The sequence below is a fragment of the Phacochoerus africanus genome, chromosome 14 (genome assembly GCF_016906955.1).
Source record: "Phacochoerus africanus isolate WHEZ1 chromosome 14, ROS_Pafr_v1, whole genome shotgun sequence".
NCBI lineage: Eukaryota > Metazoa > Chordata > Mammalia > Artiodactyla > Suidae > Phacochoerus > Phacochoerus africanus.
Genome location: NC_062557.1, coordinates 17,699,327 through 17,725,128, shown reverse-complemented (window position 1 = coordinate 17,725,128; position 25,802 = coordinate 17,699,327). Strand labels below are relative to the sequence as shown.

General features: G+C 39.0%; 1 protein-coding gene across 1 annotated transcript in view; it reads right to left on the bottom strand.

The window, feature by feature from the left end:
• The window catches only part of NSF (N-ethylmaleimide sensitive factor, vesicle fusing ATPase), a 164,566-nt gene that overhangs the window by 35,933 nt on the left and 102,831 nt on the right, over positions 1–25,802 (bottom strand). Inside the window, 7 exon segments of the mRNA XM_047756839.1 lie at positions 6,430–6,563; positions 10,849–11,005; positions 14,630–14,725; positions 22,043–22,177; positions 22,179–22,231; positions 22,330–22,404; positions 23,276–23,441. Of these exon segments, the coding sequence (XP_047612795.1) occupies positions 6,430–6,563; positions 10,849–11,005; positions 14,630–14,725; positions 22,043–22,177; positions 22,179–22,231; positions 22,330–22,404; positions 23,276–23,441 (816 nt within the window).

The following is a 25,802-nucleotide window of genomic DNA, read 5'->3' as shown; positions in this document are numbered from 1 at the left end:
TCTTCCATTAATTTTCAGTCCTTTAAAAACTATATTATATTATTAATGGGTGTATTTTTATAAATCATTGATATTTTTACTTAATTTTGTTCAAACAAGGTCGTTGCATCAGATTGTTCTATTTCATCTCTGTACTGACTGTATACTCAGAAAGCACCAAGACAAGGTAATTAGTTAAAATCGAATTCTACTGCTTTGTTCTTTTGTTCATTTAATTCCATTAATAGAAATAGTGAAATAGTTTTTTTTTTAAACCTATCGATGCAAAAATAGATAAAGGAATTAAAATTTTCAAATAGGATAAAGTCAGGGTTACAAAAAATAAAATGGGGGAGAAGAGGAAGCTCTGTGGATATTCAAATATCTTAATGGAACACATGGTATGCCTCCCAGAATGTAAGAATAATACCTCATACAGACTTTGGTGGTGTTGAGGAGTTTATCTATGGAGAAAGGATTTATTGAACAAATTAAGAGAAGTACAAAGTAAATTTTAAATTAATTGAATAAACTACTTTCATATATATTAGCATTATCTCTATGTGAATAAGAGGCAACAGCTTAATTATAATTAAATCTCAGATACTTATTAAAGCAAGCCTATGTCTCTCTCTACTGACAAAAACTCTTCTCTCTTGGTTTAAGTAATAAAATGGTATATAAAGATATTTTATGAAATTAACTATTCAGACCACCTTTCTTTTACCAAAATTTAATGTTATAATATTTCTGAGTTCCACAAACTACTGCCATTTCAAAGTATTTTGAAAAATCTTTAAACCTGAGCATTTAGTTATTAAAATGTAGCTGAAGGAGTTCCCATCGTGGTGCAGTGGTTAACGAATCCGACTAGGAACCACGAGGTTGCGGGTTCGGTCCCTGCCCTTGCTCAGTGGGTTAACGATCTGGCGTTGCAGTGAGCTGTGGTGTAGGTCGCAGACTCGGCTCAGATCCAGCGTTGCTGTGGCTCTGGCGTAGGCTGGCAGCTACAGCTCCGATTCGACCCCTAGCCCGGGAACCTCCATATGCCGCGGGAGCGGCCCAAGAAATGGCAAAAAGACAAAAAAAAAAAAGTAGCTGAAGAAGGAGTTTCTGTTGTGGCTCAGTGGTTAACAAACCTGACTGGTATCCATGAGGACTCAGGTTTGATCCCTGGCCTGGCTCAGTGGATTAAGGATCTGGCGTTGCTGTGAGCTGTGGTGTAGGTGGCAGACATGGCTCGGATCCAGTGCGGCTGTGGCTGTGGTGTAGGCCGGCGGCTACAGCTCCGATTGGACCCCTAGCCTGGGAACCTCCATATGCTGCAAGTGCGGCCTTAAAAAAAAAAAAAAAAATGCAGCTGAAGAAATAATTAAATGCCCATCTTTTACCTACCAAGTTTGCAAAAAATATTTTTTTTTTGTCTTTTTGCCATTTCTTGGGCCGCTCCCGCGGCATACGGAGGTTCCCGGGCTAGGGGTTGAATCGGAGCTGTAGCTGCCAGCCTACACCAGAGCCACAGCAATGCAGGATCCGAGCCACGTCTGCGACCTACACCACAGCTCAGGGCAACGCCGGAACCTTGACCCACCGAGCAAGGGCAGGGATCGAACCTGCAACCTCATGGTTCCTAGTCGGATTCATTAACCACTGTGCCACGACGGGAACTCCTACAAAAAATATCTTAACAACATCAAGTGTGGGTGAGAGTCCAAGGAAGCAGTCCTATATAATGGGACTGCAAGTGTAAACTGGCACAACTTTTCATATTTATAATTTTTTTTTCTTTTTCAGCTGCACACATGGTATATGGAAGTTCTTGGGCCAGGGATCAAACAAGATGGATCATTAGCCCACTGTGCCACAGTGGGGACGCCTCTAAAAGATTTTTAAACCATTAATATTTGTACCTTAGCAATCTCAGTTCTGGGAATTTATCCTAAGGGAATAATTAGAAATGTATGTACAATAATAATGATCGGTAAAAATAACCACTATACATTATTGAGCACATATTATATCCCAAGATTTATTGTACATAAATCACCATCTCATTTAATTGGTATTAATACATATATATATTTTGTCTTTTTGCCATTTCTTGGGCTGCTCTCGTGGCATATGGAGGTTCCCAAGCTAGGGGTCTAATCAGAGCTGTAGCCACTGCACACCACAGCCACAGCAACGCGGGATCTGCAACCTACACCACAGCTCACGGCAACACCAGATCCTTAACCCACTGAGCCAGGCCAGGGATCGAACCTACAACCTCATGGTTCCTAGTCGGATTCGTTAACCACTGCGCCACGACGGGAACTCCGGTATTAACATTCTTTTCATTTTATAGATGAGAAAACAGAGGCTTACAAGTTAAGGGATTCAAATTCAGATCTTTTTGAAAGTCAAGTCCAAATTCTCAGTAATTCGTGATGCTACTTTAAGAAAAACATAATAAGAAAATGGCGGCAGTAATTGGCAGTTCTGCTGAATATTGTTTATAATTGTGAAAAAAAAAACTGGAAACAACCTAAATGTTCAATAAAAAGAGAATGTTGAAATGGATATTATACAGCTATTACTTTAACATAATATTGAGATACATTTTAATGACAATGAAAAATTTTCATAATATATTAAGTGAAAAAAGCAGGTTTAAAGGAGTATGTCCATTGTGATCCTCAATACATAACGTGTGTATGTGTGTCTGAGTCGAGAAGAACACTGAAGGACAAATACGGACTTTCTTCTGTGTTCTTTTCTGCATTTTCTAAGTAATTTTTGAAATTAGGAAAAGCTACATTTTGAGGGTGGGAGGGAAGAACTCAAAGAAATGTCTTTTCCAAAATAATAAAAAAATTATAAATTACTTGTTCATTGGGGAAAAAAAAAAATCCTCCCACCCTCACACTAAACAACAAACAAACAAACAAAACCAAGAAGTGGGAAGTTCCTGTTGTGGCTCAGTGGTAGCAAGGAGTATCCATGTGGATTCGGGTCCAGTCTCTGGCCTTGTTCATGAGGATTCGGGTCCAGTCTCTGGCCTTGTTCAGGAGGTTAAGGATCCTGTGTTGCCACGAGCTGTGGTGTAGGTCATAGATGCAGCTCGGATCCTGTGTTACTGCGGCTATGGTGTAGGCCAGCAACTGTATCTCCAATTTGACCTCTAGCCTGGGAACTTCCATATGCTGCAGGTGCCGCCCTAAAAACAAACAAACAAACGAAGGGAAGAGAATAATGGTGGGAGGTAGACTAGAACCACTAAAGAATGACATTTATATTTCATTTTCAAAAGCAAACTGAGAGTTAGCACCTTTAGATGGGTTTGAGCCCTCAGGCTTTTGTCAAGCTATCATTAGGCAACAATGTGAAAACTATTTGCAGGGAAAGATTTTGCAGTATTTCTAATATATTTCTAAGACAACCTGTGCTTCATTCTTTGTTCTGTTCTATAGTCACAGGGAATAATATTTTTCCCCGAGGAAAACTTAAAAAGTCTTATTACGAATTTATTATGCTGCTGAAGCAGAAATAATTTTTGTAACTTTAAGGGTGCATGGATGATCCAGACAGTGATTCATGAATCCAACTAATTTTAAGTAAGCTTGTTGTAGACACTTATTTTTATATTCCTTAGCCTTCCACTCATCTAAAACCCTACCTTGAAAGCCTTCAACAATTTAAAGATTAAATCATAAGTTATTAAACCATTAATTTAACCATTTAAGCCTCTAAAATCAGCACATATTACCTTCCCCCCTCAAGTCAATTTGCAAGAGATTGAAATAATAAAAATGATAATATCTCACACTTATAAAGCAGCTTTGATGTGCAGGAGCCTAAAACACTTTCAAAAAACTTTATAGAAAAACTAAGACCATCCACCCACAACTCAGAGTACATCTGAGGTAGAAGCTGGCAGCTGGTGAAAAGCAATGGAGTAATTTACCACCTGCACAGAAGACTACTTACTACTTTTGAACAAGCATAAGCAATAGATGGAGTTAGAAAAACACAAATAGAATCAGCTGTTCAGTTAAATGGTAAGTCCAATGGCCACAGATTCCAAGGGCTATTATTTAAATTTTCACCAGAGGAAATGATTGAACGACTCCCTTCAGAGGAAAAAATAGAAAAAACAAAGAAAAGCAACCTCTAATCTACATTGGGGAGGTTACTGGTCCTCGTGATTCTGTCCAAAGTTTCCAGGGAAGGAGAGATTACTACTGGTTTCACCTGAGACACAGAATAAACCGACTGTGATATTTAAGTTCTTTTTGTGTCTGACAACATTTCTCTCTCTTTCACACTCAATTTCAAAGATCCTTATATAGAATATTTACCTTGATGTTTGTGCAAGGCTGTAATCCTGCTCCAAGCCCTGCCTCCTCCATCCATTTCAAGCACCCTACATAATTTTCTGCTACCTGCATAAACATAAGACTAACTTCTCAAACTTAACATTTTTTTTTTTTGGTGTGTGCCTTTTAATTTTATTTTTTTTTTAATTTATTTTATTGAAGTACAGTTGATGTACCATGATCTCTCTCTCTCTCTCTCTTTTTTTTTTTTTTTGCTTTTTAGGGCCACACCCTCAGCAATGTGGAGGTTCCCAGGCTAGGGGTCGAATTGGAAATACAGCTGCCAGCCTACACCGCAGCCACAGCAACGCCAGATTCGATCCTTGTCTGCAACCTACACCACAGCTCTCGGCAACATCGGATCCTTAACCCACTGAGTGTGGCTAGGGATTGAACCTGCGACCTCATGGTTCCTAGTCAGATTCGTTTTCACTGAGCCATAATGGGAACTCCTGGTGTGTGCTTTTTAAAAAAGTGTCTTTTTCTCCTTGATCTCTTCCCCAAAGAGAAACTGAGGTAACTTCATCCTACATCTTCATAAAGTGAGGGTCTAGAGTAAGGTAAAAGAATACCTGATCTGTCTTTACTAGAGAGCAATTCAATTCTCAAGAGTCTTTCCTCTTATCCTGATTTTCTAGGATCTTTTTAACTTACAGTTGGTTTTTATGCATAAAAGATCAAGCATAAAAAAGTATGCTTTAAGTAAAGTATTCCTTTAAGTAATAGGAATACTTCAAACTAGATATATAAAAATAATCTTTCTTCACTGTCTGGGAGTATACAAAATCAGAATATCTATGAAAACACTCAAGTGAAACAGCCATTCAGAGTGTTCATCATTGATTTTTTACTGTTGTTTTTAATAAGCAACCACCTACTATACTAGATGCCTTACATACTGGCTTGAATGTAAGAGTGATGATCAGATGCTCTGAGTCCTTTCAGTGCTAGAATTCTATTCTATGTTGTTCTAACTTTCACCGAGAGTTCAAAGTAGTCTTATTAAGAAAGTGACATGGAGTTCCGGCTGTGACACAATGGGATTGGCAGCATCTCTGGAGCACAGGGACACAGGTTCAATCCCTGGCCTGGCATAGTGGGTTAAGGATCCAGCCTCGATGCAATGGTGGCACAGGTCACAACAGCGGCTTGGATCTGATCCTGGCCCAAGAATTCCATAGTTGGTTGGCAGGGTGGCCAAAAAGAAAAAAAAAAAGTGACAAATGGTACTTCAGAAAGAGGCAGAAAGACGAGGGCTGCACTAAATTGCCAAGCAGACTCTGATTAATATTTAATATGCCACCGTCTTTTTGTTGGGGGTTTAAGAATATCTTTCCAATGATATACCTCTGTTCTTTCCCCAACTATACAGTCAACTTAATTGACCCCCCCCAACAGTCTGACTTTGTACACTGATGAAAGAACTTAAAAAACCCCAAATGAATTTGCTCCACTCTATTCACACATTGTTTGTTTTGTTTTGTTTTGCTTTTTAAGGCTGTGCCCACGGCATATGGAAGTTCTCAAGCTAGGGGTCAAGTCAGAGCTGCATCTTTGACCTATACCAGAGCTCACGACAACGCCAGATCCCTGACCCACTGAGCAAAGCCAGGGATCGAACCCACATCCTCGTAGACACTACTCTGATCTGTTTCCACTACGCGACAAATGGAACTCCCTACTCAAACACTTTTAACTGTGATTTTCCTTCAACCAAGACAATACAAATGGAAGAAATGAAAATTAATATATTAAATAACATATTATAAATTAATAATATATTAAATAATATATATTATATATTAATATGTACATAATATATTACATAATCACACTAAACACAGCACCGTTTGGAAGATAAAGGTACTCTAATAAAAATATATTACAAAGTTAAATACTATATCTAAAACAGGTGCTGTCTTCCCCCAAATTCTGCTGATAATTCTATTTGTGAAGAGCATAATCGCAAAGGCTCTTATAATACACACACGGACATATACACGTGTGTAAAGATACGTACCGACACCCACAAACACGCGCATGCGTACATCTAAGAGATAGGAAATTAAAATGAAAGTAAAAATCTCGATACCTTCTTCATGGCCTGACACTTGGCTGTCTCAGAAAAGCCAATCATCTTATCAGGAGAACAGATCTTAATGAAGGGGAAGTTGGATTCCTCTGCAATCCTTGCAGCTAAAGCAGTCTTCCCACTGTGAGGAGGGCCTGCATAACGATACGAGCAAGTCAGGGGAAAAAAGCCAACCTAAGCAGAAGGGAATAAGACAAGTTCAAACTTTTATCCACAAGGTACTGAAGTCCCAACTAGTTGCTCATTAACATTTCCTGACACAATTTCATGGCAGACATGTTTTCTCTTATTTATTAGCAACTAAATTTAATGAACTGATTAGCATTTCTCAAAAGTATGATGAAATACATTCCTTCTTATTTCTCACATAACCTTAATTTTTCAAACTTCTGGCTAAATATATACAATGCAAGGGCTCTGCAGATACTGACTCACAGACTTTGAAAAACTTATGGTTTCCAAATGAGACAGGTTGGGGGTTGGGGTATGCACTGAGGGTTTGGGATGGAAATGCTGTAAAATTAAATTTGATTGTGATGAGTGTTGTACACCTATAAATGTAATAAGATTCATTAATTAAAAAAAGAAAAAAGTGCAAGGGTTCTGCTTCTTTAAAAAAAGAAAAGGCATTCAAATGTATATCAGTACTTATTAGTTCTATCAAATCATTTGTCTGACAAAAAAAATACAATCTTCTTAGGAGATGATATTGGGGGCAGTGGAAACTGCCTCATAGAAACAAATGTGATTTAGAAAGCTGGAATACTAGGAGTTCCCATTGTGGCTCAGCGGATTAAGAATCCGACCAATATCCATGAGCATGTAGGTTCAATCCCTGGCCTCGCTCAGTGGGTTAAGGATCTGGCATTGCTGTGAGCTGTGGTGTACGTCGAAGACATGGCTTGGATCCTGAGTTGCTGTGGCTATGGGGTAGTCTGGCAGCTGCAGTTCTGATTCCACTCCTAGACTGGAAACTTCCATAAGCCGCAGGTGTGGCCCTAAAAAGACAAGAAAGCTGGAATACTAAAGACCCAGACCTTCTCATGAAGGAAATCAAATCTACAAACGTACCTGTATTTAGACATCTCCTCCTTCCCTTCTGTGTAATAAAGATGTGCCTGTCTTCCACCTGTAAGCCAACCAATTACTTCCGAGCTTCTCAGGAACCTAACATTATTATTATTATTATTATTAGGTCTTTTTTACAGCCACACCTGTGGCATATGGAAGCTTCCAGGCAGGCCTACACCACAGCAATGCCAAATCTGAGCCATGCCTGTGACCTACACCAAACTCACGGCAACGCCAGATCCTTAACCCACAGAGTGCAGCCAGGGATCGAACCTGAGTCCTCATGGATAGTAGTTGGGTTCGTTACCACTGAGCCAGAATGAGAACTCCAGGAACCTAACATTACTGATTGTATCCTCTTCTCCATATGATCCACCTCTTCCCTGAAGCTACTTCAATAGCATTTAAACATGCTCTAATCTACTGAGAGTTTAATAAACAAAACAAACAAAAAAACTCTTGCTGGACTTCACACCCCTCAACACTACTCTGTCTTCTCTCCAAAATGGAACTTCTTTAAATAATCATCTATGCTGGCTTCCTTTACTCCTCACCTTCCACCCATCCTCAAGCAAACCCTATGGCTTCCATTCCCATTACATGCAATAGGCTCCCATTGGGGTCACCAAATCCAACAGTTTATGTGCTAGCCTCTTGGGAGTATTTGATCATTGACAACTCTCCTTTCTTTAAAAAGTACTTTTCTTGGCTTTGTGACAGCACCTTCTGTTTCTCTCAACTCTCACCTCTCTGGTTACTCTTGCTCAATCTCCTTTGTCAACTCCTCCTGCTCTACTTAGTCCTTAAATGTTGACATACCTCAGAGGTCAGTTCTAGGCCCCCATTTCTTTTCAACCTACCCTTTCTGTAAGTGACCTCATCCATACCCAAGGATTCAACAACAGCCTACACACCGACAACTCATGACTGCATAGGGCCAGCTAGACCTCTCTTCTGAGCACCAGACCCACATATCCAAAGGGCTATTCAACACTTCCAGTTTGATTATCCTATAGGAACCTTAAACTTAACATGTCTAAAAGTGAATTCATGATCTTTCTTCCTGAAATGTACTTCTGCACTAGTGCTCCCAATCTTAGTCAATAATACCATTTACCAGCTGTGAATACTAGAAAACTGGGGATCCTGTTTGTTTGATACCCCCCCCCCCCCACCATTCAATCTAGTTACTTACTAAGTTTCAGCTTCCTTATCTACAAAATAAGTATAACAGCAGCATCTACCTTCACAGGACTGAAGTGAAGTTTAAATAAGATAGTATATATAAAGTGCCAGTCGAGTGACTGGCAAACAGTTAAGAGTTCAAAAAATGTTGTCTTAATTATGCTTAATAATTAATGTAAAAAATTATTATAATAATTATAAAGTGTCTTTAATTCTACCTCCTAAATATCCCTCAAAATGGTCTACTTAGTGCATCTCTACTATGTTACTTCAAACGATAACCAGCTCTCGTTAAGACTAATGCAACTGTTTCTCACCATTGGCTTCTCCTGTATATATTTGCCACTCCAATTCTTTTTTGGTTCAGAATTCTGAAACATTTAATCAAAAGAGAATCTGGCCTTTTTTTTTTTTTTTTGGCCACACTGTTGGCATGCAGAAGTTCCCAGATCAGTGACTGAACATGCACCATAGGTGCAAGGTACAATCTGTGCCACAGCTGCAGCAACACCAAATCCTTAACCCGCTGAGCCACAAGGGAACTTCTGAATCTGGCATTTTAAAAGTCAGGTTTACAAACTTGACACATTCTCAGTATCAGCAATTTATCTACACATTGCTTAAGAAAATAGAGTCTATGAAGATATCAATAAGACATTTAAAAGTTCATTAAAAGCTACAGCAATTTGCAAGTAAGTATCCAGTTTTACTTAACAAATCCACTGAGAGCAAATTTAACTAAGTATATGAAAACAATAGTTACATACAATTCTCTGGAAATATACATTATACCTACAGCTGTTTTTACGGCTAGAGTCTTACTCCCTCGCCCCTTCTTAATTCTCAAAATGGTGAACCACTGTATGGTCCTGGATCTCCAAGCTATAACACTGAAATATGTGTCTCTAGCATAGCAGATGGTGACCAGGAAGGCAGATCACAAAACAATCGTGATGTTTTGAAGATATAAATCTGATCATGTCACTTCACTGCTTAAACCCTACAAATGGGCTCCTCATTGCCCCTCAAATAAGAGTTTAAACCATTAACATGGTCTACAAGGCTTTGCATGACTGGCTCCCACCTACTTCTTCAGTCTCACGTTTTAGCCTATCTCCCTTTCTGGTTCAGTCTCCTTCCTTCCCAAGGCTCGTTCACATGTTGGTTCCTCTGCCTGGAACATCATCCCTGGCTACTCTGCCCAACCAGCTTTTCCTCATCCTTCAGGTCTTGGCTTAATGTGTTCCTCTCAGGGAGCCCCCCACCCACAGACCTTTGGAAAGGGTTGGATTCCTTTGTCATATGGATTCATTACTTTTTTTTGTCTTTTCTTTTTTTTTAGGGTCTCACTCGCAGCACATGGAAGTTCCCAGGCTAGGGGTTGAACTGGAGTTGTAGCCACCAGCCTACCTAGCCATAGGAATGCCAGACCCGAGCCAAGTCTGCGAGCTACACCACAGCTCACGGCAATACCAGATCCTTAACCCACTGAGCAAGGCCAGGGAATGAACCTGGGTCCTCATGGATACTAGTCAGATTTGTTTCCACTGAGCCACAACAGGAACTACAGGGATTCATTAAATTTTGCTGTTGTTCTACTAATTATAACAGAATAAACAGCTAGTGAACAGAATGTCCTTCTTTTGTCTACTTGGTAAAATCCTAACTGATCCTTCAAAGTTGAAATTGAACATCACCTCCAGATTTCCTGACCACCCCTGGGCACAATGACTTGCATTCACATACCCTTACACATACACACGGTAGTTAGGTATTTGTTTACATGTCTTTTTCCATGAACAGACCGAACTCTGTGAATGTCTTTGTATCTCTAGCAATCAGTTCAATGCCTAAAACATAGTAAGCATTCAGTGAATATTTATTTAATTGAACTGAGTACTACCTCGTATCATAGTCTTTTATGTAACATAGAAATTTAGATACAATCCTACAAGAAAACTAGTTGCTATCATTCATCAGTAACATTCTACTCCAAGAAAATTTAAATTTGTACGCAATATTAGAACATTGGCTGGATTACTATTTTCAGTGCATGAACAGGTTTAGAACTGAAAATTGTTCATTCTTCTGGAATGTGCTAAATGCTTTTATAAAAGTGCTCTCTTTTTTAACTTTTGATGCCATCTCATCATTTTTTCTCACCTTCTAAAAGGACGCTGACCAATGGTGTGCGGTCACTGTTTTTAGTCTGTTGAACCAGTAGCTCCCCATCTTCTAGAACTCGAGTAACTGGATCACCCCATTTGATGATACCATTCATTATGTAACTTGCATAATCCTCTTGGTTTGTGCCAAATGCCTATGAAGGGAAAAAAAATGGTTTAAAGCATTTTGAGACAGACAACAAGGTCTTACTGAATAGCACAGGGAACTATATTAGATCCCTTGAGATAAACCATAAAGGGAAGAAATATTTTTTTAAAAAAGAATGTATATATGTGTATAACTAAGTCACTTTGCTGTACAGCAGAAATTAGCACAACACTGTAAATCAACTATACTTTAATGATAGAAAGAACAAAAAAGCATTTTGAGCATTAGTATTAAATCAAATATTTAAAGATATAAAAGATGAGTAATAATTCCTACACATGAGTGCTGTAGCAATATCCCATATTAAGCAAAACCAAAACTGTTTTGTAATTTCTCACTTAACTTTTTACCCAATGGGGAGAAAAACTGCTTTATGTGACTTAATGGAACAAAATAATGGATTCTAGGCTCAGATTCTAAGAGAGCCCATGCTCTCGTAATCCCTGAGAAAAGCTATGTTCCAATGTGCTTGTTTCTGTAAGGGGACATGGGTTGTGGCCTTCTGTTAAGAACAAAAGGGAAAAAGAAAATATGGATTTAGAAATCAGAAGCTGTTGGCTCAGCACACAAAGATACTACCCTGACACTGACTGTAGGTGTCAGGGATTAAAATGGGACTACGCAATGGTAATAAGGAGATCTTGTTCACGTTAGCTTCGTGGAAGGGACTATAAACTGAATTGCACCAAAGTGTGTGTGTGTAAATGCAGGATTTAGAATGAGGGAGAAATGAGCTGAGGTAATGAACGGTTAGGAAAAGGAAAGAAAAGTAATTGCCATGTATAATAACTTCATTTGTACCATATATTAGGGCTTAAATCACATCCCTCTTCATTTTCAATGTCTAATCTCAAATTGTAACTCCCATCAAACCAGCCACCAAAAGTAGTCAGAAACTTTAGTACTTAATTGAACTGCATTTTAGAAGGTTAAACAGGAGAAAAATGAGTAGGAAAACGTGACCCGACATAATGTAAAGGTCTGTATCTTGAGAATTTCAAACTTTAAAAAATCGCCACATCCCTCAAGTTAATTGTCCATTCCCCAATGTGTGGAATGATTTGAACAGTTCTTTAGAACCTGGACCTCACAGAAAGTCATCCTTAGTAACACCATCTCTAAACAATACACAGTGGTCTCATCAGTCTATATTACTTTGCCACCAAATCATTTTTCAGACCACTCTTTAGTCCCTGCATACACTAGTGCTTTGATTCATTCTTGAGGACAGAGTAAAATCCTTATTCCCTGGTCTAGATATGATAAATTCAGTGGCCCTATAAAAAGTTATAAAGGAAAAGCCTAACAGATAATGGTTGAAAGGCTATTGTAGGAAATATGTAGACCGGCTGGTTTTGGTCTTTAATTATCCCAGTTATATAAACTTCAGGCTTCACAACAGCAGCTAAGATACCTGAACCAGAAAACAGTGACCCTCCCAAGCTACATAATATGTACGAGTCATCCTTACTTGTCCTGTCATCTCATTTTTTTTGTTTTATCTCCCAGACCCTTAGAATAAATAAAAATAAGTTACTGCTTACTTAACTAAGTTACCTTAGTTGCTCCTTCCTTGTAGCCAAGTTATTGGTCACTAAATTTTTTTTAAAGAGATTGGTTAGGCTAGGCTCTAGTATTTTTGGTAACTATTACAAATAACAGCAAAAGATTAAACCATTTCCACCGCCAAGTCACTTTGGAAAAAGTATAACTATTGTATGTTTAAAAGTCACAATAGTCATAAAAAAGCAAACAGGGCTAAAACAAGTTGATTTTTGTGTTTAAAGGAAATGCAACAAATAATTATTGTCATGGGTATAGAAGGAACTTATACAGATCATATAAAAATAAACAATACAACAGAAAAATAGGCCAAAGATATGAACAGCATTTCATAGAAGATACTCATATGGCCAATAAACATATGGATAAATGCTTAATTTCACAGGTAATCAGTGACATGGCAAATCAAGACCAAAAGGAGATCCCATTTTATATCCAATGGAATGGCAAAAATTAAGTCTGACCATGCCAAGTGTTGGAGAGGATGTAGAGAAAAAGGTCTCTTTAAGATTATTGGGGGCAGTGTTTATTGCTTCAACCATTGGAAAATGGTTTGAAATTCTTTAGTTTGAAGTTTAAAATTGGACATTCATAAACCCAACAACCCAGCAATTTTATTCCTAAGTAAAATTTCATTCTAGGAAAAACTCATTCAAGAATGCTATAGCAGCACTTGTCTGTAACAACAGAAAACTGGGAACATTCTAACTGTCAGGAAAATAGATAAATTGTGGTGGTCACACAGTAGTATGCTATCCAGCAATGAAAATAAATATGCTATAGCTACAGGAAATCATATAGATGACTCTTGATAATAAAATATGTAATAAAATAGCAAGTCTCAGAAAATTAATATATATATCATATTTTATTTTATTTTTATTTTTTTTTTGGCTGCAGTAAGCAGTGCGCTTAGTGTGGGACTTCAGTTCCCAGACCAGGGATTGAACCCAGGCTGCAGCAGTGAAAGTGCCAAGTCCTAACCACTAGACCACCAGGGAACTCTAATATATACCATATTTTATTTTTACACACTGTAAACTGATGACAGTATGTCATGAATTAAAGATTAAGAATAATCCAATTCTGTGCACTCAAGGTCCATTAAGAAAGAAAAGCAAACACACATACCTTTTTAAGAGGCCTTTCTACAATTTATTTTTGTACTAATATAGGACTCCAAACAATGGTTACTCAAATATGAGTGGTTGTTTTATAGGAAAATGGGTTAATGATCTTATACTTTATTCTAAAACGCCAACTATGACTGTTGGGGTTCTGAGTACGTTTTAAGAAAACCGATACTTTTTAGAAAAAAGGGCACAGGGGATGGTGAAAAGTTTTAGAAACTATAGCAGTTAGAGGAACTAGAGGTACTGAGAAAGAAAAGAGGATGTCTTGGAGGAGGTTGGGGAAAGGCAGAGAAAAAGGAGACTGAGTTAACTGTAAATATTGTAATAACTAACATAAGAAGGCTGGATGAATTAGGTTTCTGTAGCTTCAAAAGGTCTAAGAGCCAATGAGAAAACTAATTCTAGTTCAAAATAATTTAAGAATAATTAGAAAGTCTCAAAATTGAATGGTCTGCCTTCTATAAGATGATGAGCTCCCTATCATGAGAAGTATTTCAGTAAGTACTGGTTAATTACCCAGTTATTGGAGTCACTGCACAGTTTCCTGTATTGAGTACACTTCTTGTACTAACATTTCTGATTTTTTAAAACTACATATGGTCTAACCTTTCAAAATGCTGGGTGACATATGGGGGTTCCCAGGCTAGGGGCCAAATCGGAGCAGTGGCTGCTGGCCTACACCACAGCCACAGCAACACAGGATCCGAGCCGTGTCTGCCACCTACACCACAGTTCACGGCAACGCTAGATCCTTAACCCACTGAGCGAGGCCAGGGATTGAACCTTCGTCCTCATTGATGCTAGTTAAGAGTCTTTTCCACTGAGCCACGACAGGAACTCCAAAATGGCACTTCTTTTCCTCCCAAATTATTATAATTTTTTTGGCTTATACATGACTCAATATTCATACTCACTGGTTTGATATCGTTTTCCAAAGAAGCAAGGAAGTCTCCTCTTGTCACCTGTAGGCTCTCTGCTTTCTCCATGTCCACTTCTACTTTAGTACTGGCCTAATTAGAAATGGAAACAAAATGCAAGGACTTTCAAGATTTAAGAATATTTTCAGCCTAAGAATGTAACACCTGAGGATTTAAAAAGCATATTTCCACAGATTAAAAAAAGCCTCATAGTCACACACATACTCTTTGCCTGAACGATTCCACTTTCAGGTGTTTATTCCATGAATACATTCACGAATGTGTACAAAGTAGAACTAGGGTATCTACTACAGTAATGTGTAATAGCAGAAGACTGCAATGTCCATGAAAAGAGAACCAGTTAGGTAAATTACAACACATCTTTACCAAAAAACACTGGATAGCCATTTTTTTTTTCAAAATGAGGCACTTGGCAGAGAAAATATATGGAGAAGGTCTCTAAGAACAGTGGTTCTCATCCTTGACTACATATCAGAATAACCTCTAGAGTCTTTACGGATACATACAGGTGCTCAGCCCCACCCTTCAGGATTTTGATTAAACAGGTCCAACAGAGGGTCCAGGCATTTATAGTTTTGTTAAGTGAACAGGTGCTTCTAATGCTCAACCAGATTCGTAAACCATTATTCTAGGGGACCAAAGACCTACAACTTTGATTTTTACTCATATTGTGTGCTTGAGAATCTATGTGCCCGCTCCAAATATTCTGCTTACTGCACCTGGAGCTAACACTTAGAAGAGACATCTGGAGAAGCATCAAGGCCTTTATCAGCACCTGGAGCTGCCTGGACCTGATGAGTGATTGAGATACCAACGCACTTTTTAATGCGATTGGGCTCTCTCCCAATAGCATCAGGCAAGTGAGTCTAATTTTTAAAATGGTACTACAGGTTTTTAAAAAACATATCTTCCAAAAAATCTGACTATAAAACAAAAGTGTGTTAAGCAATATCAACCTTCCAAAGATTATTATAAAATATGAGTCATGTTCCTTTAGGAACTGACTGCTGAGACAAATAAAATGACAGACATTTTGGAAAAAGTCAGTCTTGCCTTATGAGATAAAAAGAACTCGGTCAGAAAACTGGATAAAGATGGCAAACAGACACATTTATCTCCCTTCCTGCTCCCCATGAAATGATAGAAAGTGAGAGAAAAAGGCTAAAAAGCATGGAACATATACCTGGAAGTTTTAAAGTCATCTGGAGAAAAAAACAAGAAAAGAAGAAAAACATTTTTCTACAGTTGAAGAAAGGTGTATCTCTGCAATTTAAAGGTTTCAGTGAGTGGTCAGGGTCAATGCAAAGAAACCCATATCTGCCTAGACACACTGCTGTAAACTATCAGAGTACAGAAGGTGAAGAGAAATTTTTAGAATCTTTTTGACAGGCAAAAACAGGTCACCTGCAAAGGAACCAGAATAAACACCAGAAACTAGAAGACAATGTAACCTGTAACCATGTCTTCAAAAATACTTCTGGCTATCTACCACAGAAAAGGATTCTCGTATGTACACAGGGAGGCACAGGCAAGCATTTTCCTAAGAGTGTTATGAAATACTACTATGACTTTCTCTTAGAGTGAAGCTGAATTCAAATGATAGAAACATAGCAAATGAAGGGGAAATCTTGTCTACCTTTCAACATTTATCAAAAATTATGATAGATTTCAGGACTGAAGCTGGTATGAAACTTTTTTTTTTTAACTACTAAAAAAGGACTCACTCAATGAATTAAAGTGAACTAAGATGGCTAGGGGATAATTTTTTTAGAGTAAGTTTTTTCGGACACTCCAGAAATTTTCAAAGTTACCTAATTGTAAATAATCAATATTAAAATTATAAAAATGTCCTGTGTATTCATTAAAATAAGTTTTCTGACTTCTCTTAGTTAACTTTTACAATTTTATCAAGATCATAAAATCTTATTTTAAAAATACCTAATGCTGAATTTTTACTTCTTCAGAAAACTTTTACTTACTTGCCTAAATTAGTGCAATTTGTTCCCACATTTTATTTATAGCAGCTAATCAATATAGAAGAGGCAACATCTTTCAGCTTATACCTGCAGAAACTAATAAACTTGTATTTCAACACCAGCAAATATCCAGTGGTCACCCTTAAATTTCATAACCTTTTAAATCTGACCTTTCAAAGTTCTTATCATTCCTCTCAAATTAAGGGTAGAATGACCTTAATCAATCAAAATTCTACTGAAAATAAGAAACAATCTTATTGAAATTCTACAAACACAAATCAACTTTGATTCGACTGTAACGTGTGCGTGTGTGTGTCCTCAATTTATTTCCTTATAACAAATTAGAGCAGAAGAAATTTGGGTCATGAATCTTCTTTACCTGAAGCATAAATCGCTTTCAAGATAAAAACACCCAAATGTCATATGAATTTTGATTGACCACAAACATGGTTGTTCAAGCACAAATGACTTGGACATCAGGTGTTTATGAGTGGATTTTTCCCCTTGTTTCAGAAAACCTGAAAAAACAGTTAAAGGGGGAAGACTTGTTTAACTTATCCCACCTGACTTTAATTTCTTTTGAAAAGCAAAACATCACTATAATGGCTTTTTATAGTACAGAGAGAGAGCATCATAACAAACACATGAATGTGTGTACAGGTTCTATACCGATTTAAAATCATACGTTTCAAATCAAATACTTATTCAGCAATCACTACTAATAAAGTTATGAACATGTACAGCAACGAGACTACCAAAACTGTGTGCCTTTTGTTCATCTGAGGAAGAGTCTTGCAGGGAAAACAGTATTTAAAGACCTAGCCAATGCAGGTTTTTTTAAAATACAGAAAAGAAAGTCAATGTTAGTATTCTTTCTCTCTTTTTTTTTTTTTTGGCAGTGAGGTTATTAGTATCTTAGACATCTTTCTCTTCCCGCAAAGTCCCCTTGCATTAGACATTCCATAGATACTCTAAAAAAATTAAAAGCTGTTTGGGACAAAAGGTGTTGATCACAAGGCCGCATGCATCACCTGAAGTTTAAAGATAACCACATGGAAAAAGTGAGGGAAATAATGTCCACTATTTGTACCACTTCTTACTTGCAAATCTAAAGGATAATATACTCTGTACAGTGGTAATGAACATTTTAGCTTTTTTTTTTTTTTTGGCCACACCCACGGCATGTGCAAATTTCTGGGCCAAGGATCAAACCGAAGCCACTGCAGTGACAATAGCGGATCCTTAACCCTCTGGGCCACAAAGGAAATCCAACATTTTAGCTTTAAATTAGGAAAATTATAACTGGAAATAATCAATAGAGATCAGAAAACTCAGAAAAGGATGTATATGATATCTTAAATCAGCCAATAATAATAAAATCACAATAACAATAAACATTTATATAGTTTGGAAGGCACTTCCATAAATAGTATTTGATTTCATTTTCCCCAAAACCCAATGAAACAGGTAGTTATTTCCCCCTGACAGATCAGATAAAAAGAAAACAGAAGGAACTGTAATGCATATCCACACCTTCTAACTACAAAAATCTGTGATTGTTCCACTGTTCCATACTGCCTCATGTGTATATAAATCTAGCACATGCTTAAAGAAAGCATGTTTCCTAGTGAGACAGTGGCTTAGAGATATTTTGGGGGTAAGATTATTGTGATAAAAATAACAAATGACTAAATAAGAGAAAAATCCAGTGCCCAATGCACATGAAAAATCTGGTAACTAATAAACTAGTTGTTGTGGATTATAGTATCAAGAAGCACTGATGTGGTCTGAGGTAAAAGATAGGTATGGTGGAGAATAATTTTCACATCATTTATATAATATTTCTTGAAGTCACCATCACTTTTTTTCTTTTCATGGTCGCACCTGTGGCAGGTGGGAGTTCCCAAGCTAGGGGCCGAATTGGAGCTGCAGCTGCCAGGCCTACGCCACAGCCACAGCAAAGACGGATCCCAGCCACACCTGCAACCCATGCAGCAGCTTGCGGCAACGCCAGATCCTTAATCCACTGAGTGAGGCCAGGGATCGAACTGTATCCTCATGGACATTATGTCAGGTTCTTCACCCACTGAGCCACAAGGGGAGCTCTCACCATCACTTCTCACTAAGACACTTTATGGCATGGAGAAAGAATGGCTGAACGACAAGAGTGGATCCACCCTATAAAGGATCCAATGCCATATTTCCCACACTATCCAGATCTTTGGCATTCTTCTTCCCCCCTGCAGTAGTACTAGTATCCTCCTTCCACTGGGTCTCCAGTATTTTAAAGAGGTTTACCCCCTTGTCTAAAGTGGCCTCTTCCAGTATGACATTCTTAAGCAAGATCAAAGTCAATTTTATATGGTGAAATTCTGACTTAGAGATGGTTTGATTCAGAATACACATATAAGTTTACTAATTTGAAATATTTTAGGCTTTGTGGGCCACGCAGTCTCTGTTACAAATACTCAACTCTGCCATTGTAGCATGAAAGCAGCCACAGACAATACATAAATGAATGGGTGTGAGTGTGTTCCAAAAAACTTTATTTACAAAAACAGGCCACAGTTTCCCGATCCTTGGCTTAGAGCCATTGACAGGCTGTATCCAAATAAAACATACTCAACCCGACTGTTCAGGCTGTTATTATTTCCTGCATGAATTGTCATACACGTTCCCCTCTCTTGCCTTGTGTCACCAACTTCACTCCCCTAAATACTGCACTTGACACAGCTGCCAGCATGAGCTTATGTTTTAACACTACGTCACTGCCATTCCTGAACCTCTTCAATGGCTCAGCACTACTCACAGAAAAGAGGGCCATACTTCTTAGTGTTGCAAAAAAGGCTCTTTGTGCTCCACCCCCTGCTTTAGTCTCCTGACTTATCCCCACATCTCTACCTCCCCTTCCCTACATTTTATGCTGAAGCAATACTGAATTGCCCTAACATACCACGCTACTGCGTGTCTCTGCTCCTTTGCATATGTTGTTCTTTCTGCCTAAAATGCCTGACCCCACGAGGAGACTCATCCACCCAGAAATTCCTCCATGAAGGCTCCTCTCGCCACACAAGTTGATTATACTTGACACCTTTGCACTTCCTTACCTTGCTTGTACTGCACATGGAGGATCAGATTGGGAGTTGCTCAAGGGTAGGCTCTGTGCCCTGGCATACTGTCTAGCATAGAGTATGTGCTAAATAAATCTACTGAACCAAAGTCAACAGCAGGATCATAAATGATATATTACTATTTCAAGAAGAAAAAGAATACATCATTCTTGAAAGGGAGAAACAGAAGAAATTTAAATAAAGTGTTGGTACATGAGCCAGGCATTGACAAGATAAGTAAACATGGAGGGTTAAAGTTTGTGGGTGAAGAAAAAAAACAGCAACAGCAGAGAAGCAGAAAAATATGTTACTATCTGATGACAGTTTGGCTAACGTGTATGGAGAATACCTGGAAAGGTCAGTTTAGGGTCAGACCTATAGAGCCTGGTGAGTCACAGCAAGTGTCTGAAGAATAGAATGGGAGGAAACAGGAAGATTAATAAAACAGAAGACAGGTAGTAGCAATTAGAACTGAAAACTACGGACGAGACAGAATTGAAAAAATTTGGCAAAGAGCTTGATATAAGACACAGTAGAGTGGTAAAAATCAAAGATAATTTTGGAGTTTTAAGCCTGGGAGATTGAGGTGAACAAAGAAGTAGGGACAGGAAAGAAAGTAGTTTTTTTATTTTTATTTTTATTTTTTTAAGTGAATTTGGTTTTGGAATATGAATTTTTGAGACCAGGGAGAGATATGTGGTATATAAATCAAAAAGTGGGAGAAAGATACATTTAAGAGATGAGCCATAAATCTGTGAGTCATCTATCTATAGGTGGTAACTAAAACCTGAAGAGAAGGCATGGTGAAGGATCAAATGAACTTTATCAAACATCTACCAAAATAAAAGTACCTTGGTTGTTTTTTTTTTTTACTTTATTTATTTATTTATTTTTGTCTTTTTGCTATTTCTTGGGCCGCTCCCACGGCATATGGAGATTCCCAGGCTAGGGGTCCAATCGGAGCTGTAGCCACCGGCCTACACCAGAGCCACAGCAACTCGGGATCCGAGCCTCGTCTGCAACCTACACCACAGCTCACGGCAATGCCGGATTGTTAACCCACGGAGCAAGGGCAGGGACTGAACCCGCAACCTCATGGTTCCTATTGCGCCACGACAGGAATTCCATTTTTTAAAAAAGAAAAAAATTTATATTCCATAAGCATAATGACTGGCTCAGATATGGTCATGTGACCCAATCAGAATTAATAAAAGCCAATTCTCAGCTTTCAGCTGGAGTAACTGCAGATGTATTCTCTCTTTCCTGCTGTTGCTGAGACATTATGGTGTTGACCTGGAGCAGCCAGTGGCCACCTTAGCACAATTGAGTGGCATATGCCTAGATGCAGCCCATGCAGGTGAATGAATGAAAGATGAAGAAAGCCACATGGTGACATCCTCTGAGTTCCTGGATCCAGCCACATCTAAAGCAAAAGTACCAACCCCACTTCAAATCTGTGACTGAATAAAATACTTGGTTTACTTAAAAAAAAAAAAAAAAAAAGTGCCCTGGTATGTATTTCTACCAAAGTATCAACACATTATTGTACTAATTTGCAAACATGTCCATTTCTCTGACTCTGCACTCCTTGTGGGAAGAGGTCATGCTTTATTATCTTCATGTCTCCAGCTTAATACCTTGAAAACAGCAGGTATTCAGTATATGTTCTTAATGAAGCAGCCCCTATAATGCTAGCATGCAGAAAATCCAGCTTCCTATGACATGTTGCACGTCAACACAGCACAAGTGTTTAAAAAACTCTTCCGGAGTTCCTGTCGTGGCTCAGTGGTTAACGAATCTGACTAGGAACCGTGAGGGTGTTTGATCCCTGGTATTGCTCAGTGGGTTAAGGATCCAGCATTGCTGTGAGCTGTGGTGTAGGTTGCAGACGCGGCTCAGATCCCATGTTGTTGTGGCTCTGATGTAGGCTGGCAGCTACAGCTCCAATTGGACCCCTAGTCTGGGAACCTCCATATGCCCTGGGTGTGGCCCTAGAAAAGATAAAAAGACAAAAAACAAAACAAAAACAAACAAACAAAAAAACCTTTTCAAAATCTTCGTCTTCACATGTCTGTATCAAACAGCATCAACCCAAGGTAAGCGGGTCGGTGGTCACCAGGGAGCAGATGCTACCGTTATCTCTTCTCCAGCTACTCTGAAGATTTAGCAGTTGACAATGAATCCCTGTACCTTTAACCACGACTATTACCCTAGCCTTTGAAAGTCGGAAAGGAAAGAGAAGGAATCCTGGCATGGCATTTATAGGGCTGGAGACGTCTAATCTGTTAGTTGATTTCACTGACCTTTATGTGTCTGTTCATGGCAGTGGACTGTGCTGCTCGCACCAGACCCTCCAGTTCAGCGCCGCTGAAGTTCTTGGTCTCCACAGCCAGTTCTTTAATGTCTACGTCAGCAGAGAGTAACTGATGCCCTCTCATTCCTTGCCGTGTGGATGTGAAGGATCTGCAGCCGACCTTTCTCATCTGGTAAGCCTGATAAAATTGAACATAAAATACAGAGCAGTATAATCCTAGTATTTTTCTGGTACGTCCTCAAGCATGTAAATATCTGCTTCTCGTGATATACTTACCTATTTCCATTTTAACTTCCAGTCTTCCAGGTCGAAGAAGAGCCTCATCTATCAGATCTGGTCGGTTGGTCATTCCTGAGCACAGGCGTTAAAACAACAGACAAATGATGAGTTCAAAAATAAGCGTTCCCGTCAGGAGTTCCCGTCGTGGCTCAGTGGTTAATGAATCCGACTAGGAACCATGAGGGTGTTCGATCCCTGGCCTCGCTCAGTGGGTTAAGGATCCGGCGTTGCCGTGAGCTGTGGTGTCAGTCACAGACGCGGCTTGAAGGCCAAAAAAAAAAAAAGCCCATCTTAAAAAAGACTTGAGCACATAAAGCCGTGAAAAAAAAAAAAGAAGTTATAATAGGGATGCATGATCTGAAGCTCAATCCTAGGCCTACACAGCCCTCAAGCACCTCTGAGGACCTCTGGAGGCCTACAGGACTCAGTTTGAAAACCACTGCATTACACTGTGCTACCTTTTTCATCTGTGAGCTCTAAGATTATTAAAGCCATGAGTCACTAAAACCCATCTTTCATTTGTCCTATTTGTTTTTCTTTTTGGGGCCATACCCAAGACATATGGAAGTTCTGAGGTTAGGTATTGAATTGGAGCTGCAGCTGCCAGCCTACGCCACAGCCAGAGCAACGCCAGATCCAAGCTGCATCTGTGACCCACATCACAGCTCATGGCAACACTGGATCCTTAACCCACTGAGCGGGGCCAGGGATCCAACCCCTGTTCTCATGGATACTAGTCAGGTTCATTACCACTGAGCCACAGTGGGAACTCATTTGTCCTATTAAGACTAGACATTAAAATAGTGAAACTCTTCAATATCACTTGATTCTAGTTTGGAAACACTGGCAAATAAAATAATTACAAGCTACACAAACCTTAACTCAGAACCTATGCATCTAATGTTTTTGAAATCACAGTACTTTTTAAATTAAGCAAACATACCAATGACTAAGATGTTGTTCAGCTGCTCTACCCCATCAATTTTGGACAGCAACTGGTTGACGACGGTATCATGAACTCCCGTGCTGCCAGCCATGCTCCCTCTCTGCTTGCAGATGGCATCAATTTCATCAAAGATGATGATGTGCAAACCACTATTAGCACCAAGCTAATAAGGGAAGAAATTACATTAAAGGTCATAATTTGAATATATTATTAAACTAACCAAAAAAGCTAAACAAATCTCTCACTCCATTTGACTAATAAATATATCAAGAATAATCATGGTTGTTGCTCTCCCAAAGATGTTGGAAGCCAGTCTCAGAATCCTACAAACTGAAGAGGCATTCTAGAGCTTCATATTTAATACACACAAAACAAAAATACACATCATATGCTGATAAAAGAGAACAGTTCATCATAACTGACTACTCATTCACACACATTTCCTATAACACTCTTTGATACAATTCTTAAGCATTTAAGTCAATGAATGGCAACTCCTTCCCATTTTCCTTGAGTTTGGGTGAGCGTATGGCCCCAAAAATGGTAGGATTAATGTTTGGCCTATTATACAGCTAAAGAGTAACCCCACCCAGAGGTGGACTGGGTATTGGGCAAACAGGAGAAGGTACTGAACTTGATTCATATTCAGTTATACTATATGAAAACAGATCACTTCTTCTGAAGAGTAAAATAAGAACAGACACAACTTATAAAAAGAACATAGGGAGTTCCCGTAGTGGCGCAATGGTTAACGAATCCGACAAGGAACCATGAGGTTGCGGGTTCGATCCCTGCCCTTGCTCAGTGGGTTAACGATCTGGCGTTGCCATGAGCTGTGGTGTAGGTTGCAGACGCGGCTCGGATCCCGCACTGCTATGGCTCTGGCATAAGCTGGCAGCTACGACTCTGATTAGACCCCTAGTCTGGGAACCTCCATATGCTGCGGGAGCAGCCCAAGAAATGGCAAAAAAAAAAAAAAACAAAAAAAAAAACAAAAAAACAAAAAAAAAACATAGTCAGTGGAGTTCCTGTTATGGCTCAGTGGGTTACAAATATGACCAGTATTCATGAGGATACAGGTTCAATCCCTGGCCTCGCTCAGTGTGTTGGGGAATAGGCATTGCTGTGAGCTGTAGGGTAGGTCAGACGAGGCTTGGATCCCAAGTTGCTGTGGCTATGGCATGGGCCAGCAGCTGCAGCTCCAATTTGATTCCTAGCCTGGGAACTTCCATATGCCACAGGTTTGGCCCTAAGAAGCAAAACAAAAAACAAAAACACCAAAAAATCCCCCAACCACATTCGTAGTTACCCTGCAGCTCAGCAGGTTAAGGATCTGGCATTGTCAATGCTGCAGCTCGAGTCACTGCTATGGGATGGGTTCAATTTCTGGCCCAGGAACTTCTACATGCCATGGGTGAGGCCAAAAAGAAAAAAGTATAACACAGTCAAGCAGGCCTGTCTGTTTGTATTTCTTTCCTTCTTTCTTCCTCTCTCTCTTTTCTTTCTCTCTCTTCTTTCTTCCTCTCTTTTCTTTCTTCCTCTCTTTTCTTTCTTCCTCTCTCTTTCTTTCTCTCTTTTCTTTCTTCCTCTCTCTTTTCTTTCTTCCTCTTTCTTTCTCTTTCTCTCTCTCTCTCTTTCTCTTTCTTTTCCTCCCTCCCTCCCTCCCTTCTCTCTCTCTGTTCAGCGGAAATGAATCCAACTAGCATCCATGAGGACGCAGGTTCAATCTCTGGCCTCGCTCAGTGGGTTAAGGATCTGGCATTGCCAAGAGCTGTGGTGTAGGCTGCAGATGCAGCTCGGATCCAGCATTGCTGTGGCTGTGGTGTAGGCCAGCAGCTATAGCTCTGATTCAACCCCTAGCCTACGAACCTCCATATGCCATGGGTATGGCTCCCCCCACCCCCCCAAAAAAAAGAAAGAAAAGAAAACATATTTTTACTATTTAAATAGCTAACATGATCGACTTTTATTTTTATGATGTTTTCCATTACTTTTACCCTTAAAATCCTCCCCCATTATAGACACTGGCAGTCACCCAGATTTTCTCCTCTTGTCAGTTTTTACTTTACACAAAATTCTTTATTCTATCTTGAGTTTTATTTCTGTATATGGTATAAGTGAAGCAAGAATCCAAGCAGTTCTTCAAAAAGATAACTGATTCAACACTGTTGACTAAACAATCCTTTCTTCATTGAGATGCCATTTCTTCAGGCTTTACACTGTCACATACGCTAGATGACTACACTACGGACCACAGTCGTGGTCTGGGCAAGTTCTTCCCGCTACACGGTCTCCTTTTATATAACTGTCTTGGCTACTTTCAACCATGTTTACTTCTGGGTGATTATTAGAATCATTCTACTAAAGTAAAAACAACCTTCCCAATTAAAAACAAACAAAAAAATAAAAGTAAAAAACAAACAAAAAAGCCAAGTTTGATTGGGATGACATTCAATCTCTAAATTAGTTTAGGAAGTACTAACATCTTTATAGCATATTCAGTTCTTAGGAAGACTATGTCTCT